Raw genomic sequence first — 21,498 nt, forward strand, 5'->3', positions numbered from 1 at the left:
GCAAAAGAAGTCATTTGAGCTTGCAAATAGACTCCTTATATATAAAGCTATTATCAAACCTATTATTAACTACGTACCTTTTTCATAGCCTTACTGCGCCACTTCGCATATACAGACTTCAAATTCATCAAAACAATCTTAGAATATTCACAGGCGCTCCTTAGTTTCTGCGGAATTCCCAATTACATCATGAATGTGAAACTGAACCTCTTTTGCTTTACCTTAAACGGCTATAAAATGTTTTACACAATATGAAGAACATCCCATAAATTTAATAACTAACGCCTTGAACTATACTCCCGAACATTTTTTTTAATAATAAACAACCTAAACATTTTTTGTACCTATCTTAGAAAACTAAGTAGGGAAACGTCTTTAGAACATCTATAACTTGATTATAACATTAATTTAAAAGGGGAAAATGTGTTAAACGCTTAAATCGCAAAGACATCACTGTCTTTATCTTACAAGAGACTACCCTCGTCCACCCTCTCCGTACTGAGGGAATTTAGACTAAGCAGTTTAAGTTTAGAGCAGATGTAACGGCTGTAGTATGTCAAAACTACAAAATAAATAATTTGGAACTGGACCCCAAAAGAAAGTTTTTTTTGTCCTCGCACTATCTTTTTACCTTTTCGGATGTGGCCTGTGCCTCGACTACTTTTTACTTACAGTTGAGAGACTTGTTAAAGCTTACATTATTATATTAATTTATTACTATTATTGTTTTTTCGTTGTAACCTCTTTTCTCTTTATTTATCTTAATATATCTACGTTATATCTGCTTTTAAAAATGAGTCCCTCTACTGAAGAAGAGCTGCGAACCTTGATTGCTAACTTATTAGCTGTCAACGAAGAACTCAGAAGAGAGTTAGACTCAACCAAAGCTAAACAATGAGCACATAATAACTACTCAGAACAAATTAAAATCTAAGAGACGAAAGGAGCTTGTTGGTATGATAACTAATAATAATGATTACTCGGCTTTGCGAAATCTAGTCAGCCACAGACTTTTGAAATATTAGAAGAAAGCGAGAATTGAGAGCCAACCAAAAACCAGGCTCTTAACGGTAAAGTAGGTTTTAGTATTAATAGTAGTAGTAGTATTAATGTTAATACTTCTCATAATAGCGTTTCTATTAAATATATAGCTGAGAGCGACCACACTATCAGTATTAATAATAATTTAAGTAGTGGTAAAAATTTTAGTAATATTTATGGTGGTAGTATAACTTATAATAGCTTAAATAAAAGTAGTGAGAGTACTGAAAACTACGCAGACTTGAAAATCTTGTAAAATTTTAAAACACAGAGTAGACGTTGAGGTGGGTAGTGCTTCTGGTACTGCTCCTAAGAAAAATGAATGTTAGAATGAAACGGGATTTCGTAAAAGAAAGATTCCTCTCGTTGTTCTATGCGAAAAACAAAAGTTGGCCCTTACTATTTAACTTTTGCAAAACAGCGGCGTGGGTATCTCGCGATCTTGCGAGCACAAGTGTTTACGTGTCAACTACCTGAGTGAAAGCCTTTAAATTTGTCCCCCGTGGGATTTACTGTGAACTCGACCTTTCAACCGTTGAAGGGGATTTGCGCGCTCAGGGTGTCACACCCCTTCGTGTTGAGCGAAAGCACACGGAGGACATCGTCAATGGCGAAAGTAAGAAGCGTTATTTACCACCAGTTTTAATACATACACCCAGAATTGAGAGATAAATGTTAGAACTGAAGACATCTTCAAATTCAATTGGAGGACTTCGGAAGAGCGCGTTGGCCAGACCATCGTTGTCAGAGCTTTGGGCGCACCGCAAGCTTTTGCTTTGCGGTGAGGGTCACTTGACAGCCTATGCAGAAAGCACGAAATAGTCCTGCTACTTGTGCAAATTGCGGTGAAGCGCACCGCTAATCATCAAAGCTGCAAATACTACCCGCGAACGGCAGCCAGTCAGCCCGCAAAGTCCACTCCGTCGGTGCTCATTACAAACAACACCGTTACTCCGGGAGTCTCTTGCGCGTCCCGTTTGAGGACAAAACCTCATCAATACTTGCCCACTATTCCATTAATTTCATAAGCTCCTGGCCACGCTTCTACTTCAAAAACTGATCAGCAACAGCAACAACCACGGCCTACCTTACGGCAGCTGTTAGCAATTTTAACGACGAATTTATACACTATGCTTGAAATTGTGATAGGACTAGAGTCTGTTTGCAAGACAGTTTCTCAACCAAAGACGCGCCGCTACAATTCTCTATTATTCTGGAATGCGAATGTGTTCAAAGTAGAAAGCATGAGCTTCAGGAGCTGTTGCAACGTGAAAGAATTGATGTGTGCGCCATCAATGGGATGCATCCTCCTAACGTCGCATTTAACCTGTGCAACTTTGTTACGTATCCTCAAGGCCGGATCGATGCACGCGGCGGGGGCGTGGTCGAGTGGTAAAACGGTGCATTCAACATCACTCGATATCTCTGCCAGCTCTACAAAATGTCGAGGCAGTGGGAATTTCTCTATGTAGGGCCGACAAGGGGCCCATGTCTGAGAACGCTGTCTACAAATCTCCTTGGAAGTTACTACCGCCCTCCGATTTTAATGTTATCTTTGAGAGTGACTCCTCTGCTGTTTTGTGCGGGGATCTCAATTACAAGTACCCTTCAAGTAACAGCCGAGCCGATAATTTGAATGGCCACAATCTTGAGGCCTACGCTGTTGAGAACGGACTGTGCATACTAGGCCCCCAGCAGCTAACACAATGTGCGACCGCAGGCGCAATGGACGTTCTAGGTATCGTCATACTAGAAGGTGTAGGTCTTACAACGGCAATTGAAGGGTACCACGAGCTGTCATCTTCCAGTTATTCTCGAATTAGGCGCGAGGAGGACACCGAAGATTATCACCCGCTTTTTACCAACTGGAACAAATAGGCCCAGGTTTTTAAAAACCACTTTCCCGCTGTGTCCATCACTACCGCCTACACCTGGCCTGCCGGATGATGCTGTCGCCTTATTCTAAAGCGCACTAAACATGACTCGCACTACTGAACTCGTGAGGTAACGACCGCCCCGACTGCCTGCCTAACGAACTAAAGACATTTATCTGCCAACGTCGACGTCTTATCCGAGTGGCTATGTTATCGCAGAGCGCCGAAGACAAACTTGCGCTTAATCGACTGCACAAATACATAAGAAAGAAGCTCAATGGTCCGTTTTAACAATAAGTTGGAGGGCACGCTTCACCATATGCATGGGTCAGGCAACAGTGACCGCTCCCCCTCCTTTTGTAAATTTGTGTTGAAAAGACAAAAAATCGGAGACATGAACCACTACCGCCCCTTCGTGAAGGAAATATAGTGGCCGAGAGTGATGAAGACAAAGCTACGCCTTCACTAATCTCTTTGCCACCCAAAACGTACCAGCTGCTCACTTACCTACCCATGAAGCGTTCCAACAGCTGGGCTTCCTTCTTCCCGGTGTCCACGAACCAGTTGAGCTAGTTAATGTTGGCGAGGTTCAAGCGATTGTCGAAGCACTACCCAAACGAAAAGCGCCTGACCCGATGCCATCAGTAATGAGATGCTGAAGAAATTGTTATTAACAGGGATGTATTATCTGCAATACCTAGTAAAATCTGCAATGGTCCTTGGCGCCTTCCCGATACGATGGAAGAGGGCGACCGTTGTGATGCTGCTAAAGACATTTAAACCGGAATTAGCAACTAGCAAGTACCCACCCATCAGTCTCCTGTCAGCAGTTGGCAAAGAGGGTGAGACCGTTTTACTGCGCCTTCTAAAAGAGGTTGTTGACGTACGGGACGCCTTGCCGGAGTCGGTTTGGATATCGACAAGGGCAATCAATGGCCTAGCAGCTCCTCCGCTTAACTGAATGAACCACTAGCGCTTTTAACTTTAAGAAGGCAATAAGCGCTGTCTTAACGTTGAAAATTAATCAAGTTTGGCAGGAAGGCCTGCTGCGGAAACTACGCTTGTTATCCTTTCCTCAAGGCCCTAACAACGTGCTGAAGTTATATTCAATTGAATGCGAATTCGGTGTGTGCGTGAGAGAAACACAGTCGCCGCTACGATCTTTAACAGCCGGAGCCCCGTGGGGTTACCTTCTATCGCCCCTTGTATTTGCATTTTATATGAGCGACGTGCCCTTCCATCAAATTCGCACACAAAAATCGCCCTCTAGGTCGGTGATACGGCCGTTTACACATCGTCGAAGTCACCCGCCTTTCTATGGAAGCTACTAAGCTCTTATAAAACTGGTAATTTTGGCAAAGAAGAAGAGTGCTTACTTATCCTGTAAAATAGGACAAATACAAAATCCCTGATGGAGTTATGGATTCTCCTAGGTAATCAAGCAGATTTCGAGCCTCGGATGACGGCTTAAGATAGTGGTTCTATGTTAAATAGTACTAATTCCTAATTCATAGGGGGAAGGAAATGAACTCTAACAATACTTACCAATAAAATGCTTGAATAACTTGCACAACTCGATGGGTTACCTAGTAAGTGGGCGAGTACCTGCACCAGCAGTATAACTCTGACTCGCAATTCAAAGCTAAACTGACACCATAATATACAACCCATAAGGCGCTACCTGTACGGATCAAAAGCAAGCTAAATGCCTTCCAAAGGTCCGTTAAAAATAAAACACCAGCTAAGCTTTGTTTAAACTGTACTGGAAGAAGAGAACCTTTATTTTGGTCAATTTTTAGCTAAGTTCAATCAACTTTAGTCGATGTGGTGTTAACTTCAATTAACCAAGAGCTATCTTGATTCTCCTGCTGATTGGCCCCGTAATTGGAAAGTTTTTATAAATCCTATGAAGGGCAAAGCGCTTTTGATTACTAAAAAGAGCATTCCTTTGTTGGCACCCTTTTAACCTTTGATGGCGCAAAGATTCCATGGTGTTCTTAAGCGAAATACTTCGGAGTCATTATAGACAACAAACTTTTCTGGCAGCCGCACGTGGACTATCAATGGCGAAGGTTAAGGCAGCAACTAAGACGCTTCACCCTTCATTATGCGGTAAGAGCAAGCTTTCTCTGCGAAACAAACGGATTGTATATGTCTTACATCCAGCTAATAATGATATATGCGTCTGCTTCTTGAACCTACGACTCCACTGCAATAGCGTCGCCACTTCAAGTGCGACAGAACGAATTTCCGCCGACAGGCTAGTCAGGCACAGTAGTCGCCTACTGATGAGCGAACTTATTTACGAGCCCTGGGGGAAGGTACATTATCGCCGTCCACATGACCGCATTAGCGCTAGTTTTATTTGTTTATGTCAGAAAATAATGACACCTTTTTGGTTGAAAACTGTTGGACTTCCCACCACGCCCAAAAGTGGACTCCCACCTCGAGGGGGCAGAAAATTATTTATTAAGGTGTCAAGTCCTAACAAAAACCACTATGTCAATAAGTCTGCGATTACTATTTCTTGAGAGCTCGAGTATTCGAAGTTTTTTAACTCGATCCAGCTCCAGGAACTGTCGTTTATAAATAAATAAATAATAAACTGATCACTCCTTTCATTTTTCTGTCACATTTCGCAGTGGATATACGCAGCGCATCATTACTGCTTATTACTTATTCCTGTTCAAGGACAAAAGAGAGGTAAAGAAGGGGTAAAGCCCCTTTTGAAGAGTCGTGGTTTGCGTACCTGCCCATAAGCAAATTATACTAAACAAGTGGAGTACCACAAATAAGTATACATTAGTAGCAATAGTATAAAATAAAGTTAAAAGTTAAAAATAAATAAGGTAAAGAAATAAATCTATTTTATATATTGTTAACTATATGACAGTATTATATATATAGTTATATAAAAATATACTCTATATTCCTATATATGTTAACTCAAGTATGATACTAATTACTTTGACTTTAGTATATTAAAATAACAAATATGTTATCTATATTTAAATTAGATTATCTATAGGTATGCAAAAAAGTGTATAGTACAATCTAATATTGAAAATAAATTAACAACAAACAAGTAGAATGGTAAATTAAGACTCATAGAAAGTGACCTCCAAAAATGTTTGGGTCTTTTATATCTGTTGTATTAGTTTAGAATTAATAAACTATTCAAATTTTTACCATATTTTTTATAGCATCTACTTGCAGATTTAGGAACAAAATTTCATTTGTCTTCAATAAACAGCGCCCGTGATCATCCTAAGAGGGACTTCCAATCTACTTGCATGGCACTTAAAGTAGAAGCAACAAAAGGGAGCATACATTATAACTGACCCGATTATATATATAATAGCAGCTTCTTTTCGGTATGGAGTTTGCTACACCTACATATTGACGGGAATTAAACATTCTCTGCAGCGATTCATATTTTTTGTGACGTAACTTAACAATTTTCCAATTTAACTACAAAATAGCGCTTTAAAACATCTGCTGGACTTTTCGGCTTTAATTTTAAATTTTTTTTCTTGTAAACAGCAATGCTAAACTGTAAGAAAGATTAACCTTCATCCTACAAGCAGCAAACCCACATTTCCAAAGTGTGCACATGAAGTTGTAAATGTCTTAGAGTCAAAGTCGTCGTATCAGAAATGCATAATAGCTGTCGTACTACGGCCGGTCTTCTTAAGACCTTAAACCGCTTAATCTGAATTCTCCTTTTCTGCAGGGGTTGGGGCGCGAATGCCCACCAATGTACGCTTTTTAGAAAGCTATAATAATTGACCCAAAGGACCGAAAAAACGGAAAATATCGGGCCTGGTCTCCCGCTATTCGGCCTAGTGTAGTATAAAAACGGCAAAAGACCACCGCCGGGAGAGATGGCCTTAGCCACAAGTCCCGAGGCAACCTGGAGACGACTGCCAGCCAGGCCTCCCAAACTAGCGCCCCCAACCAGAAGGGAGGAATCCTAAGATTACGGTTCTTGCGAAATTTTGTGTGATTATATCTTTTTATATACTGGTAAACAATACTATTTGTCATTGCGCAGCGTGTGGCACGAGTCACACACTACCACTACACCTATACAATTTTACTTAAATTCAAGGTTACCTAGCTTATTACTTTAGTTTAATTGTATTAATGACTCCGGATCAGAATAGGTGTTATTTGTCATCACCCATTACCAGAGCAGTCATTAAGTTTGCTTTCAACTTTGCTACTCACATGGAAGGTTATCAACTTAGCAAGTTTCCCCAATGTTTCGCTAAAGGTTTAACATCTCTTCCTAAATTATGTATGAGAATAAATAACCTCAAAAGGCAATGCCAGTATACAACGCATCAGCACCTGAGTATCAAAGTTATGAGCTTAAATACTCAAAATACTACAAAAACTAGTCTTTAGAGCCATACGAGTATAGTTAGTGAGCACAAAGGTGCCAAGTAATAAGTCCAACATATGCTACCAACGATAACGTACTTCCTAAGACACAGGTAAGATAGAACCTGCCACAGAGCTCAAACCAACCTTTGGTTTTTACTAATTTTAAGAGCAGCTCCTTCTTTTCGTGCGTTAATCACCTGCAGCTCTACAAAGTTTGAGACAACCCTCAGACTAGAGCTGACCTCAGGAAGGTGCCATAACCCTGCTTCTTTGGTTTTATAATAAATGAGCTAGAACCGTCATAAGTATTTTCAAGTATTAAATCGGATACTAGCCGTATTCAGCTAAGAGTAAAAATTAACGAAAAAGAGACTTACTGAAACTGCGCCGCCGACCCCTAGGAAGAGTAGAAGGGTGACATGACCCTAGACAGTTAGTATTGTATCTACCTTGGAGCCCACCTTAGGATGAAACCTCTTGGTTAACCTTAGGCCGTAACCCGCAGAAGTCGCAAGGGCCAACGCGAAGGGTGAACGCGCATTTTCGACATAGGTACGATCTTTTTCGGGCGCTTTACGATATTAACCTAGGGACAAAGAACAACCTTCACTATACGATATTAACCTAGGGACAAAGAACAACCTTCACTATAATTAAATGTGTGCATTACTGGTCGAAAAATGCAAGGTAGAGCTAACAGTCGAAGGCCCCCAATGAAGTCAAGTGTTCCCACTACGAGGTTGACCTGCATAGCTGAAGCCTAACAGCTTAACTTTAAATCATGACCCTTGCATTAGACTAGATCGCTGTAATCAATGCCCAATAATGGTCCCTTTCGAATCCCCAACTAATTTCGTAACTCTTATATATCATTTTTAGGCGCCTTAATTACTTTGTAAACAGTGCTTACACCAAGATAAAAATAGCATATTTTCAATATTTGAAAGGTTTTTGCATTTCTTCTAGGCAAAAGCACTAAAATAAATAATTTTATAAAGCTGAAAGACTTTGGATTGGGGGAGCTGCGCTCTTAAGTATATAATATACTGGTTAGTAGCACTATTTTTTGAGTACTGCTCAAATACAACCGTATTCCAATCGTATTCCACAGCGTTCTTACACATTCATACTGTTCGCTTTTAAGTTCAGTTATTTAGCTATACCTTAGTCCTATTGTATTAACGGTTCCATAGTGCTATTGTCGCCACTCATTATGCAACTCTTACAACCGAGAACCTTCAGGAGCACCGAATGGTTAAAAGGTGGACTGTGTGTACATAACTTAGCTAATTTTCGCCAATGGCCCTAGGGCTGCCGGTAAAGATAGACAGTTTTCACAAGCATCTCCAGTATACACGGCATAAACTTCTACTTCAGCCGGATTAGTAGCCTAACAGTTTTCAAAGTAACAAAAAAAGTCGTCACTCAAGGTCTCGTCTCATGGGCTCGTGTCTAAGCAGGACCAGCCTATTTAAAAGACAGCTTTAACTGTCAGGGTCAGCAAAACACAGATAAGCTAAAACCTGCCACAGGACTTCAGCCAACCTTGTTTTTTACCATTTCTAAGTGCAGAGCTTTCGGTCCGAGGACTATTCGAATATTTCCGATACCTCACGTAATTCTCCAAGTACAACCCAACCCGAGAAGGTACCGTAGTCACAACGTCGCGATTAGGTGATCACTTCTGGGCTTGAACTGCTTCATTGTAGGAGGTGACACGACCTGAGCAGAATAATTTACATTTTGACTATAGTTCACCTCCAGGTGGAACCCTTTCTTCAACTTTCGATATTCTACCCACAGTAAGCTAAGAGAAATAAAAAAAGTAAGGCAGAACGCCTATTCATAGCATCGATCTTTTTCTGCCCGGTAACGGGGCAATAAGCAATCCTACCTTCGCTAAAGAGTTTACAACGATGAACAAAGGCTGCTAGGTATAGCCAATAGTCGAATGCAAAAAAAAATTGAAAGACAAATGGCTCCTAACACAAGCCTGACCTTCACAGTTTCCAAATTTAGTTTTAGTATCCTAAAGAGTATTTACTTGCTGTGCCAAAGTTCAATGACGAAGGTTGAGTTAAAAGTATTTCAGTATAAGTTATAAAGGTATAATTAGCCTGCGGGGACATGCGAAAGAAACCAGACAAGGTTGAAATTCCGTCTCTCTTATATAGGGTTTTTAGCATCATTTTGCGTCAACTTGACCCTTTTTGAAGGTTGAAAGGTGCTTATACTCAGAGTTGTTAATTATTTCTTCGCCGTCCCAAGTTGTTAGAAGGGTACTCGGGACGGCGGTGCAAGCTTGTATCATTACTACTTTATCCTCAATGTCTAATTCAGCAATATCCTAAAGATAGAAAGCTTTTCTTTTTGAGCTCAGCTGCAAAGTTTACATAGTCTGCACCAGTGAAAGATACTATTTTATTATCACTATTATTCAGAACCATACCAGAGTGTGCCATATCTCTGATAATGCTAATATTAGAGCCAGTTTATTTACTTTCACGTTCTACTAGTCAGTAAGTACCTGGGATCGATGGAAAATTTATAATCCAGTGCAACTCATTAGTAGAGCCGATACGATATTGGCTTATGTGAGTACGAATACACTCAAATTCTGTCAACTTAGCTCCTAGAACCCATAGGGATTTACTTTATCACTTAGATAACCATTTGAGTCAAGTAGGCAATAGAGCTAATAAATTAAAATAACCGCAGCTTAGATGGATATCCGAAAGCTGTTTTGATAAGGTTTTACCAGTATTTTTACTAGTAGTCCTTCCGAACCGTGCGTTAACGCTATTCCGTGGTTTCTCTCTTCCCCTAGGTTTTATTATTGTGAACTGAGACCTTACTTTGTATGCAAAAATGTTAACTCGGATCTACTTGATAGTTCAGCTAAAGCAAAAACAAGCTATTAATTCTAGAGGGTTACTAACCACAGCAATGATTTTTCAAACTGCCTAAGTCAAGAAATTTCCCCAAGATGGCGGTCTAACCGGAGTTAGTGATTATTTTAAGGAGAGTTAAGGAGTTTGCACTCAACTATGAAAGACCCGTTAGAGGCTGCATAATTACTATAATCGCCCTAATGGGATTAGAAACTCAAAAACACTGTTAAAGTATCTAGTATACTTCTATGATTGTCAGGCTAACAAGGTTTAAGGTTTAAAGGTTTAAAGGTTTTAGTTCAAAGTTAAAAGGTAAGTTCAATTATTATTCAATTATTAGGCCCCAGTTGAATACTGACCAGACACCCAACCTACGCAACTGACTTGAGCTTTCCAGGAGAGCTTCTATCTACCTAGCTGTGCTTAAGCGCAGTATCGAAATGAAGTATGTTGACTTAAAAGCAAAGTTTGTTAGCTTCTTCCTTGATAGCCCCCTTGGGAGAGAGTTAGGCTTTCGTCAATGGTCAATTTATCTCTGCTACTGTTTCATCGCTGGACTTAATTTGAGTACTTTTAGCCTTAAAGTTAGTACTAGTTAATTTACCTACCCATGGCTATGTAAGCAAAAAGTAGGCAGAATCTCAAGGTTGTTTGGAAGATAGTTAGCTCGTTACTTACACAATAATACTGACTAGAATTGAACTAGTTTTTCTCCAATGATGAATTTTTACTTAATTAACTACACTAAAGTTCTACTTTGGCAAAACAAAACTAACGAACACTCTAGAAATACTAATTAGCTTATTCCACCAAAGAAGAACGAGAAAAAAGGGGAAAACTTTTGTTTCTCCCTTTCAGTTTGTAGCAAGTAACAAAAATTGTGTACCAACTCAAACGGTAGCCCAACTTTCAACAACTAAAGGGCAGTTGAAAAAATAATGGCCATTATGAGAGAAACATAAATTCCTCCCTTCTTTTATCCCTTCTAATCTAGTAGGACAAGCTACTTAGCTAACAATTCAGAAGTAGTTAATTAATTTTGTTCTACTAAAGTGGTTTCCTTTAGCCCTAGGGTTGTCGAAATATAGCGTTAGCGCTTGTAGTTAACTAATGAAATTTTACCCCTGGTGTGGTGAGGAACAACTTTAGGGGTTTTTAGTTAAGAAGATCCATAATAAACCTAGGCGTTATGCCATCAAGGCTATTTTAGATACCAGTTTTAAAGTTAGCACTCTTAAATTATCATCATTCTTTATGAAATCACTAAGGGTTATAATTTGAAAGTACTCGGAACGTTAACCATAAGGAAAATAGTTTAGCTAGTGTTACCCAACAGCTCACTAAGAGAAGTTAACTATATAACTGCTAGTTAATTAAAGGAAACCTAGACATTTTAAATTAGCAATAAGATTCTCCAACCATTCATGAGGAGATTAACTCAGGCTAATAATGAAGGATTTGCACAAGCAGTTGCATATGTCGACGTGCCTCAAAAGATGGCTAACAAAGTCGAAAGCAAACGTAAGAACAGGCTGTAATGAGTGGTCAAAAATAATACCTTGCCCCATTCCTAGACCATAATACAGTTATGCTGTATTCTGTCATTTTTCGAATCATAGGTAGCTCGAACCAGACCTGGCGCAATAAGTGCGGTGTAATATGTCTTAGTATAAAGCCGCTCTTGTAGAGTCAGGTGTGGCTCCTACCACACGCGTTGTGCACTATGTCTGGTGAAATGAATAGCGTTGTTTACAAGTATATATGTAAATACAACTGCGCTGCTTTCACAATAAGATTAACCCTTCCTATGCGCACTGTTAGGTTTCTGTTCGATCAAAACTCTTCATCACACGGACTAAGGCTATAGGAAAGTGAAACACAAGCCCGTTATAGTAAATTCCTTAAAGGTTTCCTCTATGTCGAATACTATGGCGGTATTAAATTGATCGTGAAAGACCAAAGTTAAACATTCTAAAAGTCCTAGGATTTGTTGAGTAGTAAAATGCATATTACGGAAACTAAAGTGAAACTCTGAAATAATACCTTTTTTATTCTTTAAATTATTTATTCAAGCGAGTATCACAGTTCCCGCGGCTTTACCACTACAGGATAACAAACTTATGTGCCAATAGCCCTAACAAGTTTCTCGGCCTTTTAAATATGGGAGTAAAGATACCTTGCATTAACCTACAAAAGTTTAGAAGATAGGATACAGTCGACATCGAGTTAAAAAGCTCGTTTGAGAAGGCAATAGCCTTAGTAGTTCGAGCATAGTTTGAATATACCTTCTATTCCAACAGCTTTCATGATTAGAGCGAGTTAACTGTATTTGTAATAATTTCCCAACTAGTGAATTAGCGAGCGTCCAAATTATAGTTACAGGTTGCCCCAAACTAAGATCTTTCTCCGCGAGTTATAATGGGATTCTCAAACTGAGAATAGGGTTGTGCAAACATGTCACATTTATCTTTGGCAGTATGTGCTACGCCATCATGATAAATGGGTGGTACAGCTAACGAGAGACCTTATAGTTTTTCAAAAAGATTAGTCTGCGAATTTATACAGTTTAACTTTTGTTCTTGAAAGATGATATAAGTTTAACCAGCTCTTTGTCTAAAAAATCATTAATTTTGTTGAAGGCTTTTTTGTCCTTTAAAAATATGTCTTCATATAGCTCGATTTAGCTAGCAATTCTTTTAATCAATTTCCTAAAAGCAGTGGGGTCATTAAGTTAAAAAGCCTAGAGAGCTTAGTACTTGAGACATATTCGCTAAGCTTTTTAAGTTTGAAACCTGGTTCCGAAAGCGGAAAGTATACTCTTTGAGATTCCCACAATGTTTTGAAATATGGTTTTAATAGTATTTGAATATCTCTCGGCCACTCTCATTCTAATAGTATACTAGGTAATAGCACTATCTAGCATAGTGCCGCTACCATATCTAGGGTGAGTAGGTATAGTAACTAACACTATACCGAACCGGTCGAGTCAGGTCCGGCACCGAGAGCATACGAGTAAAGCATACTCCCAGCACCAGGCTGGCCAAGACATTAAACTAGTACTAGTACCCTATTTACTTTAACGATAAAGTTAACGTACACAGAGTACCAGCACTATTATCTAGTCTATCATGATAAGATTTCACCGATCTTTATTAAGTTAGTTAGTTTTATAACTAGACCGATGGCCATGAACTAGGGCTAGTACTATTATGTTGCTCATTCTACAGAGCTACCAAACGAAAGTCTTCGCGCAGTTAGTGACAAGGGGCTGTAGGATCTATAGAGCTTATCTGCTTCCATCAATAATAGTAAACTTAAGGATTCCCACAGCACTTCCCTTGCATTTCACAGAGGATTGTCCCAGGAAGGCGACCCTAGTACACATCACGAGAGTGATTTCACTCAGAAGTAGAGAGAGATTTCACTCCCAAGTCATCAAACTTAATATGTTGTACAAAACTCATAGCATCGATGCTAGTATTTGATCTATTTTATTTAGCTAGTTAAGTTAAAGATAATAGCAACAGTTCATTTGATACAGGGAAGATGGCACCTGTCTATAAACTTATCTGAATGCGTCATTTTACCAAGTTTAAGAGCGTATCTTTCGATACTTAGCAATAAGCTTTCGTCTCTTTTAAGTAACATGTATCCCTCAACATGATTTAATCAAGCAGGGTAACCATAATCAGCACAAAAAGTTGTCTCTTTCAGGAATGTATTTTACAGTAGAAAGCTAGTCGCTTCAATGACTCCAGTAATTTTCGATTGAAGTATCCCAAAAGCAATTTGTCCTAGAAAGTGTCTATACACCACAAGTTTTAGTTAGTTTGCATACACATGCTAGTCCATCTTAGGATGGTAACCTGCAGTCACAATTCACTGTTTCACAACTACCGATAGACTGCAAGACTAATGAACGCATCAGCCGTGCCTAGAATGGGCCCAACCTTTTCGGACGCTTCTATGATAACTCAACCAGAAATGTCACAGTTATTTCCAATCAAGTTAAAGAATGTACTACAACTAAGCGAATGACCACAATTCGACCAAAAGGTACAAGGCACGAAAGCCCTAATAAAGAACCTGAAGATGTGTACTAGCACTTACCCCATGAGCTTAGCCTACCCATTAAATAGCTAAACTAATTCAGTCGCCAACGTGTTTGACTAATTCAACTACAAAGGAGTTACCTGCTGAAGTTGCAGCTTAGTTGAGGCTTCGACGCAAGCTCGTGCGCCAATGAGGATAAATTTAGCGCATGAGAGAAAGTGCGAAGTGAGTAGCAAGTTAACTAGCTCGCTCTATTATAACCTGCTTTTCGGGACTTTAAATATTATAGATAATACACTGTTTTGATACTTCCACAAAATCAATTAATGAAAAAAATTAACTCGATTGAATTGAACTAGGTTGTTATATGCTTGTTATATGATTTTAAATTAGATTTAATTGAATAGATTTCAATTAGATATAACTATATTTATTAAATTTAATAGGTTTTAATTAGATTTCTAAATTTAACTAAATTGTTATGAGAGATTTTATCTTTAAAGTTTATGAAAAATTATAACATGTTATGTTCTATTATTGTGTAAGTTATGTTAAATGACTGTGTTTTGCGATTGAGTTAGTTCTGTTATATTCTGTTTAATTATGACATGTTTACATTAATGCCAGGTTATATTTCATGTTTTAGCTTTGTGAAAAGTACTATATAAGTTGTCTGATTTTACTCAATTCAGGTTATTTTTGTTCAATATGCTTCTATTTTTGACTGATTTGTGTCATTTATGGCTCTTTTAGGTCGTTTTTAGTTAATTATGGTTCAGTCTTAGTTCAGTCTTAGTTAATTTAGTTTGTTCGTATCATTTTTGGCACAATTTAGCTTGTTGTTTATCATATTTATTGTAGTAAATACACTAAATCCGTTGCTTTATGTATAATTTTGTAAGTTTTTCATTTTTGCAAGTACTTATTACAATTAACAAACTATTGCACTCTTCTAAGATTACTTGCTTAGGTTAGCCTTTTCATTAGTTAAATGAGATAGTAAATCATATTACTTTAAAAATAAAAGTATAACTTTACCTGAGAGAATCGATAATTCTATCAAGGTTATACCCAATGTCAAGATTTCTAACGAGTTATAATTAGAGCGCTATTATAGTAGAAAAATTCTTTAACTTACTTAGGCCAAAAATGAGGCACCTTGCTCAAGTTATTTCCAAGTAAAAAAACTTGACCAACCGTCTAAGATTTCCGACAGGTTTGATTATTACCTGTGTAGTTTATGTTATTTTTAGCCTTTAGCTGTGTCGAATTTTACCACAAACTCTATTAAGGGATACCACCTTTAGACCCCTTCTGTAATAAGCTACTATGCAACTTAAACTTACTAATACCAGTTTATACAACTATAAATAAAAAGATTGACTAATAAACAAATAAATAACCGTGCGCTAATGAACTTAACCAAAGCAGGTAGGGCCATTAGATGCTCAAAGTTTGCCCAGTAAAGAGTTACATCTCATATTGTACTAAGTTATCTTTCTTCTTCTTAGAATTCCGTACTAAAGTGTTACTTATGTTGACCAGAACTGAACTAGTTTTAGAGCCTTTCATCCAACATTTGATGTAGTAAACTACAAACCCCCAACGCAGTATTTCATCAACGTAAGGGGTTTATTCATGTATTTAAGTTAATATTATTATTTAGATATCATTGATTCTTTTGTTTCATTGTATTTCATTTTATTTTATTTGTTAATTTATTACTTTAGTAGTTGTCGTTGTAATATACTACAATATAGTCAAAACGAGTTGGCATAATTTAAGGTATTTTATAAAATTATGCCCGATAAGATAAAAACTGTATGCAGTTCGTGAATAGAAGTAAAACTTAAGGGACGTATACATATATATAGATTAGTGCGACCCTTCGGCGTAATGTGATTGGGCCAATCGGGGCCCTAAAACAAGGCAGTCAGTTAAACTAGCCTAGCAAGACTGAGTTGAATACGCCGTATAGTAACTATATCATTAATTTACTTCTTCCTTCTTGGTTACCTGTAGGCTAATACCACTGGTACATAGCCATTTTTTTGTAATGCGTACCCAGAGTTTTTAAGGTCTGAAGATTACTTGTGATTAGCTCCGTTTGCTAGAAGCCTTTCTTAACTGTAACCCATCCTTTTTTAGCGGACCCCAAAGTGCACCTATATGTAAATAAACGGTTAAAGTCTGGTACCTTCTATTGTGAGATCCCGAAAAATGTATAGTAACTATTGGTAACGAGCAACAAGTTAAAGTAATTAGGGTTTTTTTATTTGTGTGCCATCCACCATGCAAGATAATATTCTCAAATCTTTTTAACAATATTTACTTCCAATTGTTAATTATTACAAATAAATCTTCTTTTGACTTTAAAATTTTATTACCAATAGCCTCAGTTAGTGGGAATATATCACATAATTAACTTTTAAATTGACCTAGACTGGTAGACGTTGAGGGCTAATATTGACACCCGATTTTTGTAGGTTTAGATCGCCCCGTAATCCAGTAGGACAAATCTCTTATGTTCCCGTTGTTTTGGGATACCCCAATTTTTTTAAGAGCGTTTTTAATGAATAATGTATCCTTCCTAATTAGCGGTGAGGCCCCCCTTACAGTTTGTACACCTTAAAAACCTACCTTTATCTTTCTGAGATAACTATCTTCGTGGCATGACTATCACCGCCTTTAAAATATTTGTGGCTTAAGGAGAAAGATATTCCGCTACAACAGAATATTGGCATCTAAAGCAATGCGCTACCGCTATTCTTCAAAAATTTTTTTTAGAGACCGTTATATAGACCACATTTTAATTTTCTGAGAAGAGGTGGTTCAACGTGGCTCTAGCAGTAAAGTTTTGATCTTTTTATAGTGTCGCATTTTGGTGACTGCAAAAGGGTGGCGTCTAGCTCAATAAAGACGCTATGTAAGACCATTTCTATCTCTTTCTCAAAAGGTAACTGATAAGATTAGTATTTAGAAGTACGGTTCTAAGTTTTTTATATTTACTTTCTTAAGTACCATTCTTCTGAATCCATGTCACGTCTTTAAATTGTACGAATAAACATCTCTAAACTTAACTACTAAGAGTTATGGGTTATTCATAACTTCTTATGGAACTATCAATACCATTATTTTTACTATTATTACTAGTATTGATATTATTAACTGCGTTTTCGCAATCTTTATCGTTAGTAGTTTTTTTTTGCTATAAAAGGTGCTATTTTTATATTTTTATTATTAGCCTATTTTTCTTAATTTTGGTAAAGTCTTGCAGGTTTTAAGTTTATTAATTAAAAAGTTCGAGCTTAGGGATTATTGTTAAGAGTAACTTGATCGGTATCAATAGGTGAAAGAAATATATTTTAGTTAAATTTATTACTTGGCTCCTCTCCCGGGTCAGGGCCTGTAAAAAGTTCTCCATAACTTTTCACAAATAATGAAGTAACAATTTGTAGCAAACCTAAAGTAAATCGTTAAAGTGAAGTGCATAGACCACATCCAAAAAACTTTAAGAAATATAATCCTTGACAAAGGCTTAATTTAAAAATTATTGACAGTAATTTTGAGAGTGTTAGCTTAGTTACAATTTTCTTGACACCAAGCTAATAAATTGTATCATTTCTTTTTTCCTTCCGACCACGAGCGGAATAGACTCATGTAAAGTACTCACGGAGAGTAACTCAATAAAGCAGCTCTCTTTTCTTTGTTTATTTTTTGCCTCGGTTTGACCCCGTAGCCTTGCTTTTATATGAGGCTTTGGTACTTTTTATAAAAAGTGAAAGTTAGGGTGTTAGTGTTTTATTACAAATTAGACATCGAATTTAAATAAAGAAAATGCAGTCAAATTTAAAGAGCTGAGCGACCATCTTATCTTCGAACTTGAGTTTTTGCGTCAATGAAACAGCCTAGCTACCACAACTCCTGAGCTTAGTAAGATGGATTTACAAAATAAGTAATTGTTATACTCCATGTTGTTAACCCTTTTGAAAGTTTTTGTACTAACTCGCAACCCGGTCATGAGTGCCTCGCTTTTTGTACAATATCACTCAGGCCTATAAATTAGTCATTGTTGAGTATCCTAAATGCTTACTGTTTAGGCGACGTTGGGTGGGATCCGCGCGAAAATTTATATGTACATATAAAGGTAAATAACATTATCAGTAAGAGCGCATATACCTATATACTAGCGAAGGTATATAGCAACACACACTATTTACACCAGCACGAAGAGAAACAAAGTACCCAGTCGTACTAGCGCCCCTAGAAAGGAGCCTAGCGTTATTAAAGTCGCTCGTTATTCCACCCTTATATCGGGAGCCTTCGGCAGTACTTATTTGATGAAAGGTACAGTCGCTGACATAGCTTAGCAAGTCTCACCAAGGTTTCATTCGAGGGTTAAAAGGCTCTGTTTGATTTAAATTTAAATATAAGAATAGCTGACATCAACAGGCAACACCCAGCAAAAAGGCGCAAGCATCAACTACAAAAGTTATTCCACACGTGAAGGCCTCACCTTACTCGTATCTTAAAGGGACCAGCCCAATTAAGCCCGGGACGATAAGTTAGTCTCTAGCACAGAGATAAAACAGGGAATTCCATAGAATATCCACAATTCTGAAGTTTTCCCAAGAGTGGGAGCATACTTATTAATAAATAAACTTATAAGTTCGATTTTAGACGCCATCTATAGCGTTCCGGAGTAGCCTCCAAACGCTCAGCACAGAGCTTGAAAAAGGAAGGGACCATAAACACAACTCCACGGTTTTGTAGTCAGAAATGAGCTCAAGTTATGTCACACTAGTGAAAGATGCGAATATCCTGGAGGCCCAAGGAGCTAGAACCCATGACGCTAATAAGTAATAGAGGGTGATGACATGACCAAGTCGAGATATACCTTTAGTCGGACCAAATTTAATCTCTCCATGGTGTCCTATTGTTCCCCTTGGATTTTAAACCCACGGGAGAACGTGAGAACTAAGCATCAGCTTGGACACCTATAAATAGGGCCGATCTTTTCGGTAACAAAGAGCAGTTCTTGCTGTACTAAAGACTGTATTCCCTATTACGAAAAAAATGAGAATAGCTAACGGTCAATTGCCACCACCAGGGGCAAAACTACATGGCCCTATAGCCGAAGCAGATCTGTACCGCTGGCATGTGTATATCTTCAAAGGATTGCCAAAGCGTACCTCGCAGTGGTCAAAGTAATTAGAAAGAGTTTTAAAAGATTCTTCGCGAACTCAAAATGAACCAAGAGGGAAAAGAGCGTGCTGCCCATTCTAAAACTTGGGAGAGTTGTAGGGGTTTATTAAAACAAACCACTGCCCAGTAGCGTTATTCTTAAATAGTGTAATTACTTAGTAAAAGAGAGTAGGGTACCTTCCTGGAAGCCTTCCCTTAAAGTAGATTGTCATTAGGGTACCTGGGAGAGGAGCCCAATCTATAATTCATTGCAGCATTCATCATAAAAACATCAATTCAAGCGGAAAGAGATATAGGTTAGTATAGTCTACGTAAGCTACAAGCCATGCTAAATCCCTAACCAGAGAAAGAATACTGTAAATTGATTAAGTTTATCACTCCATTGTACTGGCTTGCTCTAACAAAAGCCGTAGTCAGCTCGTAAGATAACCCCTAATTAATTTATGGCGATAATATCGAACACGAGAGAATTAGAATGAATCAGAGCACCATTGCTGAAAACAGCATTTCCATATTAGCACAATTACAAAGGTCAAGTTATATTGTATTATTGTATTCTATATTTTATACTAATGTATTACATTCTATCCGTTCAATTATTCTACTATATTTATTTTATTTTGTTGTATTATACTATATTTTATTTTATTATTTCTATTATTCTATATTATTCTATATTTCACTATAAAGTATTCCACAAAAGCTAACAGATAAGACGCCCGGTTAAACAAGCTCTTTGAAGCTTTAACGCTAACATGAAGTAAGACCTTCATCACAATTATTACTGTACTGACCTCATTGACAGAAACCCATAGGCCTGCATAACACATTAGGAACATACTAAGTGCCTGCTTAAAATAGACACCACCTTGCCAGCGCAGTTCCATATAAAAGGCCAGAATTATTTTATTTCCTTTCATATTTGCCCTACTAATTGTTAGTTTCTTTCCCAGAGAGAGCCGAAATTATTCCACTCTTTATAACCGAGACAGAACTATTTCACAATAGCCTTTTAATACTAAGGAGGCCTCCTTACTCTTTGTGAACTAAGGTTAATTACTTAGGTCATTACAGGAATTGAACCTGTTAGTTAAAATTTGCATCCTCGACGTAAACCACAAAGGATTTTGATGTGCTAGAAGGAATTGAATCCTCGTCAGAGGCTTATGAGATCTAGTCAGTAACCATTAGAACTAACCCCTTCGTTCAGCCAATGGCAGAGCAAGTGCCTATGACGCATTAGAAATTATGGGAGCGAAGTTTAAATGCAGCCGTTATAAACCGGAAAAGGGAGTCGGACCATAAGATTCGAGATCCGCAACCGAAGCGGTTGCCCTCAATACTTTAATCAATTGACTAAGCTACAACGATACCTCTTAATCTTAATCTTGGTATGGAAGGGCGCTAACGATTATTAAAACCTGTTAACCTTTTTAAACTGAGATGTAACAAACCAATAATTTAATTTACTATAAACCGTTGCAAGGAATGTTAAAACCGACAACGACAATGGCGAGAAAAAACGTCTTAAAGAATAAAAAAAATTTTAAAGTTTACTTAAAATTTATGTGGTTTGGGTGCACTATAAATAAAACAGCTTAGCTGTGGCTAATATTCATGGAAGGTTTTAACAACAAATATCCTGTTTAGAAAAGCTTGAAAAAATAAATTTTGAATTTTAAATATAATAACTAATTACAATTGATATTAAAACATAAGAATAAATAACTAAAACCCTATTAAGCTCTCTAGAAATTATAAAACTTTTAAACTAACAACGTTTCTAATTCTTTTTTATATTAAATTGCAATTGAGGTGTAACTAAACCCCAAATATTAGAATTAGTTCTCCTATAAGAGGTAATATTTACACAAAAAGGACGCTGATTTGCTAATTTTTAAGCTTACGAACTCCACTAGTAAAAAAATATTTACCAAAAAATGTATTTTCACGTGTCATATTGTCCAAATTCTAAGTGGTTATCTGTGCTTGAACTTAATATATTTTACGTAACTCTGTCGCCTGTGTCGTTAGAGGTACAAGTA

General features: G+C 37.6%; 1 protein-coding gene and 1 long non-coding RNA gene across 2 annotated transcripts; one reads left to right on the forward strand and one right to left on the reverse strand.

Moving 5' to 3' along the window:
- The first annotated feature begins 4,745 nt into the window (after positions 1-4,745).
- On the forward strand, positions 4,746-5,483 carry LOC135142501 (uncharacterized). Its single transcript, XM_064074217.1, has 3 exons — positions 4,746-5,027; positions 5,082-5,236; positions 5,294-5,483. The coding sequence occupies exons 1-3, from the start codon at positions 4,904-4,906 to the stop codon at positions 5,444-5,446; spliced, it is 432 nt and encodes a 143-aa protein (XP_063930287.1). The 5' UTR covers positions 4,746-4,903; the 3' UTR covers positions 5,447-5,483.
- Positions 5,484-5,490: 7 nt separating this feature from the next.
- LOC135142502 (uncharacterized) lies at positions 5,491-6,330 on the reverse strand. Its single transcript, XR_010282553.1, has 3 exons — positions 6,258-6,330; positions 6,105-6,200; positions 5,491-5,664 (listed from the first exon to the last, which is right to left on the reverse strand). It is a non-coding gene; the product is annotated as an uncharacterized LOC135142502 (long non-coding RNA).
- Positions 6,331-21,498: the final 15,168 nt, after the last annotated feature.

The sequence above is a fragment of the Zophobas morio genome, unplaced genomic scaffold, assembly GCF_036711695.1.
Source record: "Zophobas morio isolate AGI-343-1 ecotype UQ-CSIRO unplaced genomic scaffold, CSIRO_AGI_Zmor_V1 ptg000048l, whole genome shotgun sequence".
Classification (NCBI taxonomy): Eukaryota; Metazoa; Arthropoda; class Insecta; order Coleoptera; family Tenebrionidae; genus Zophobas; species Zophobas morio.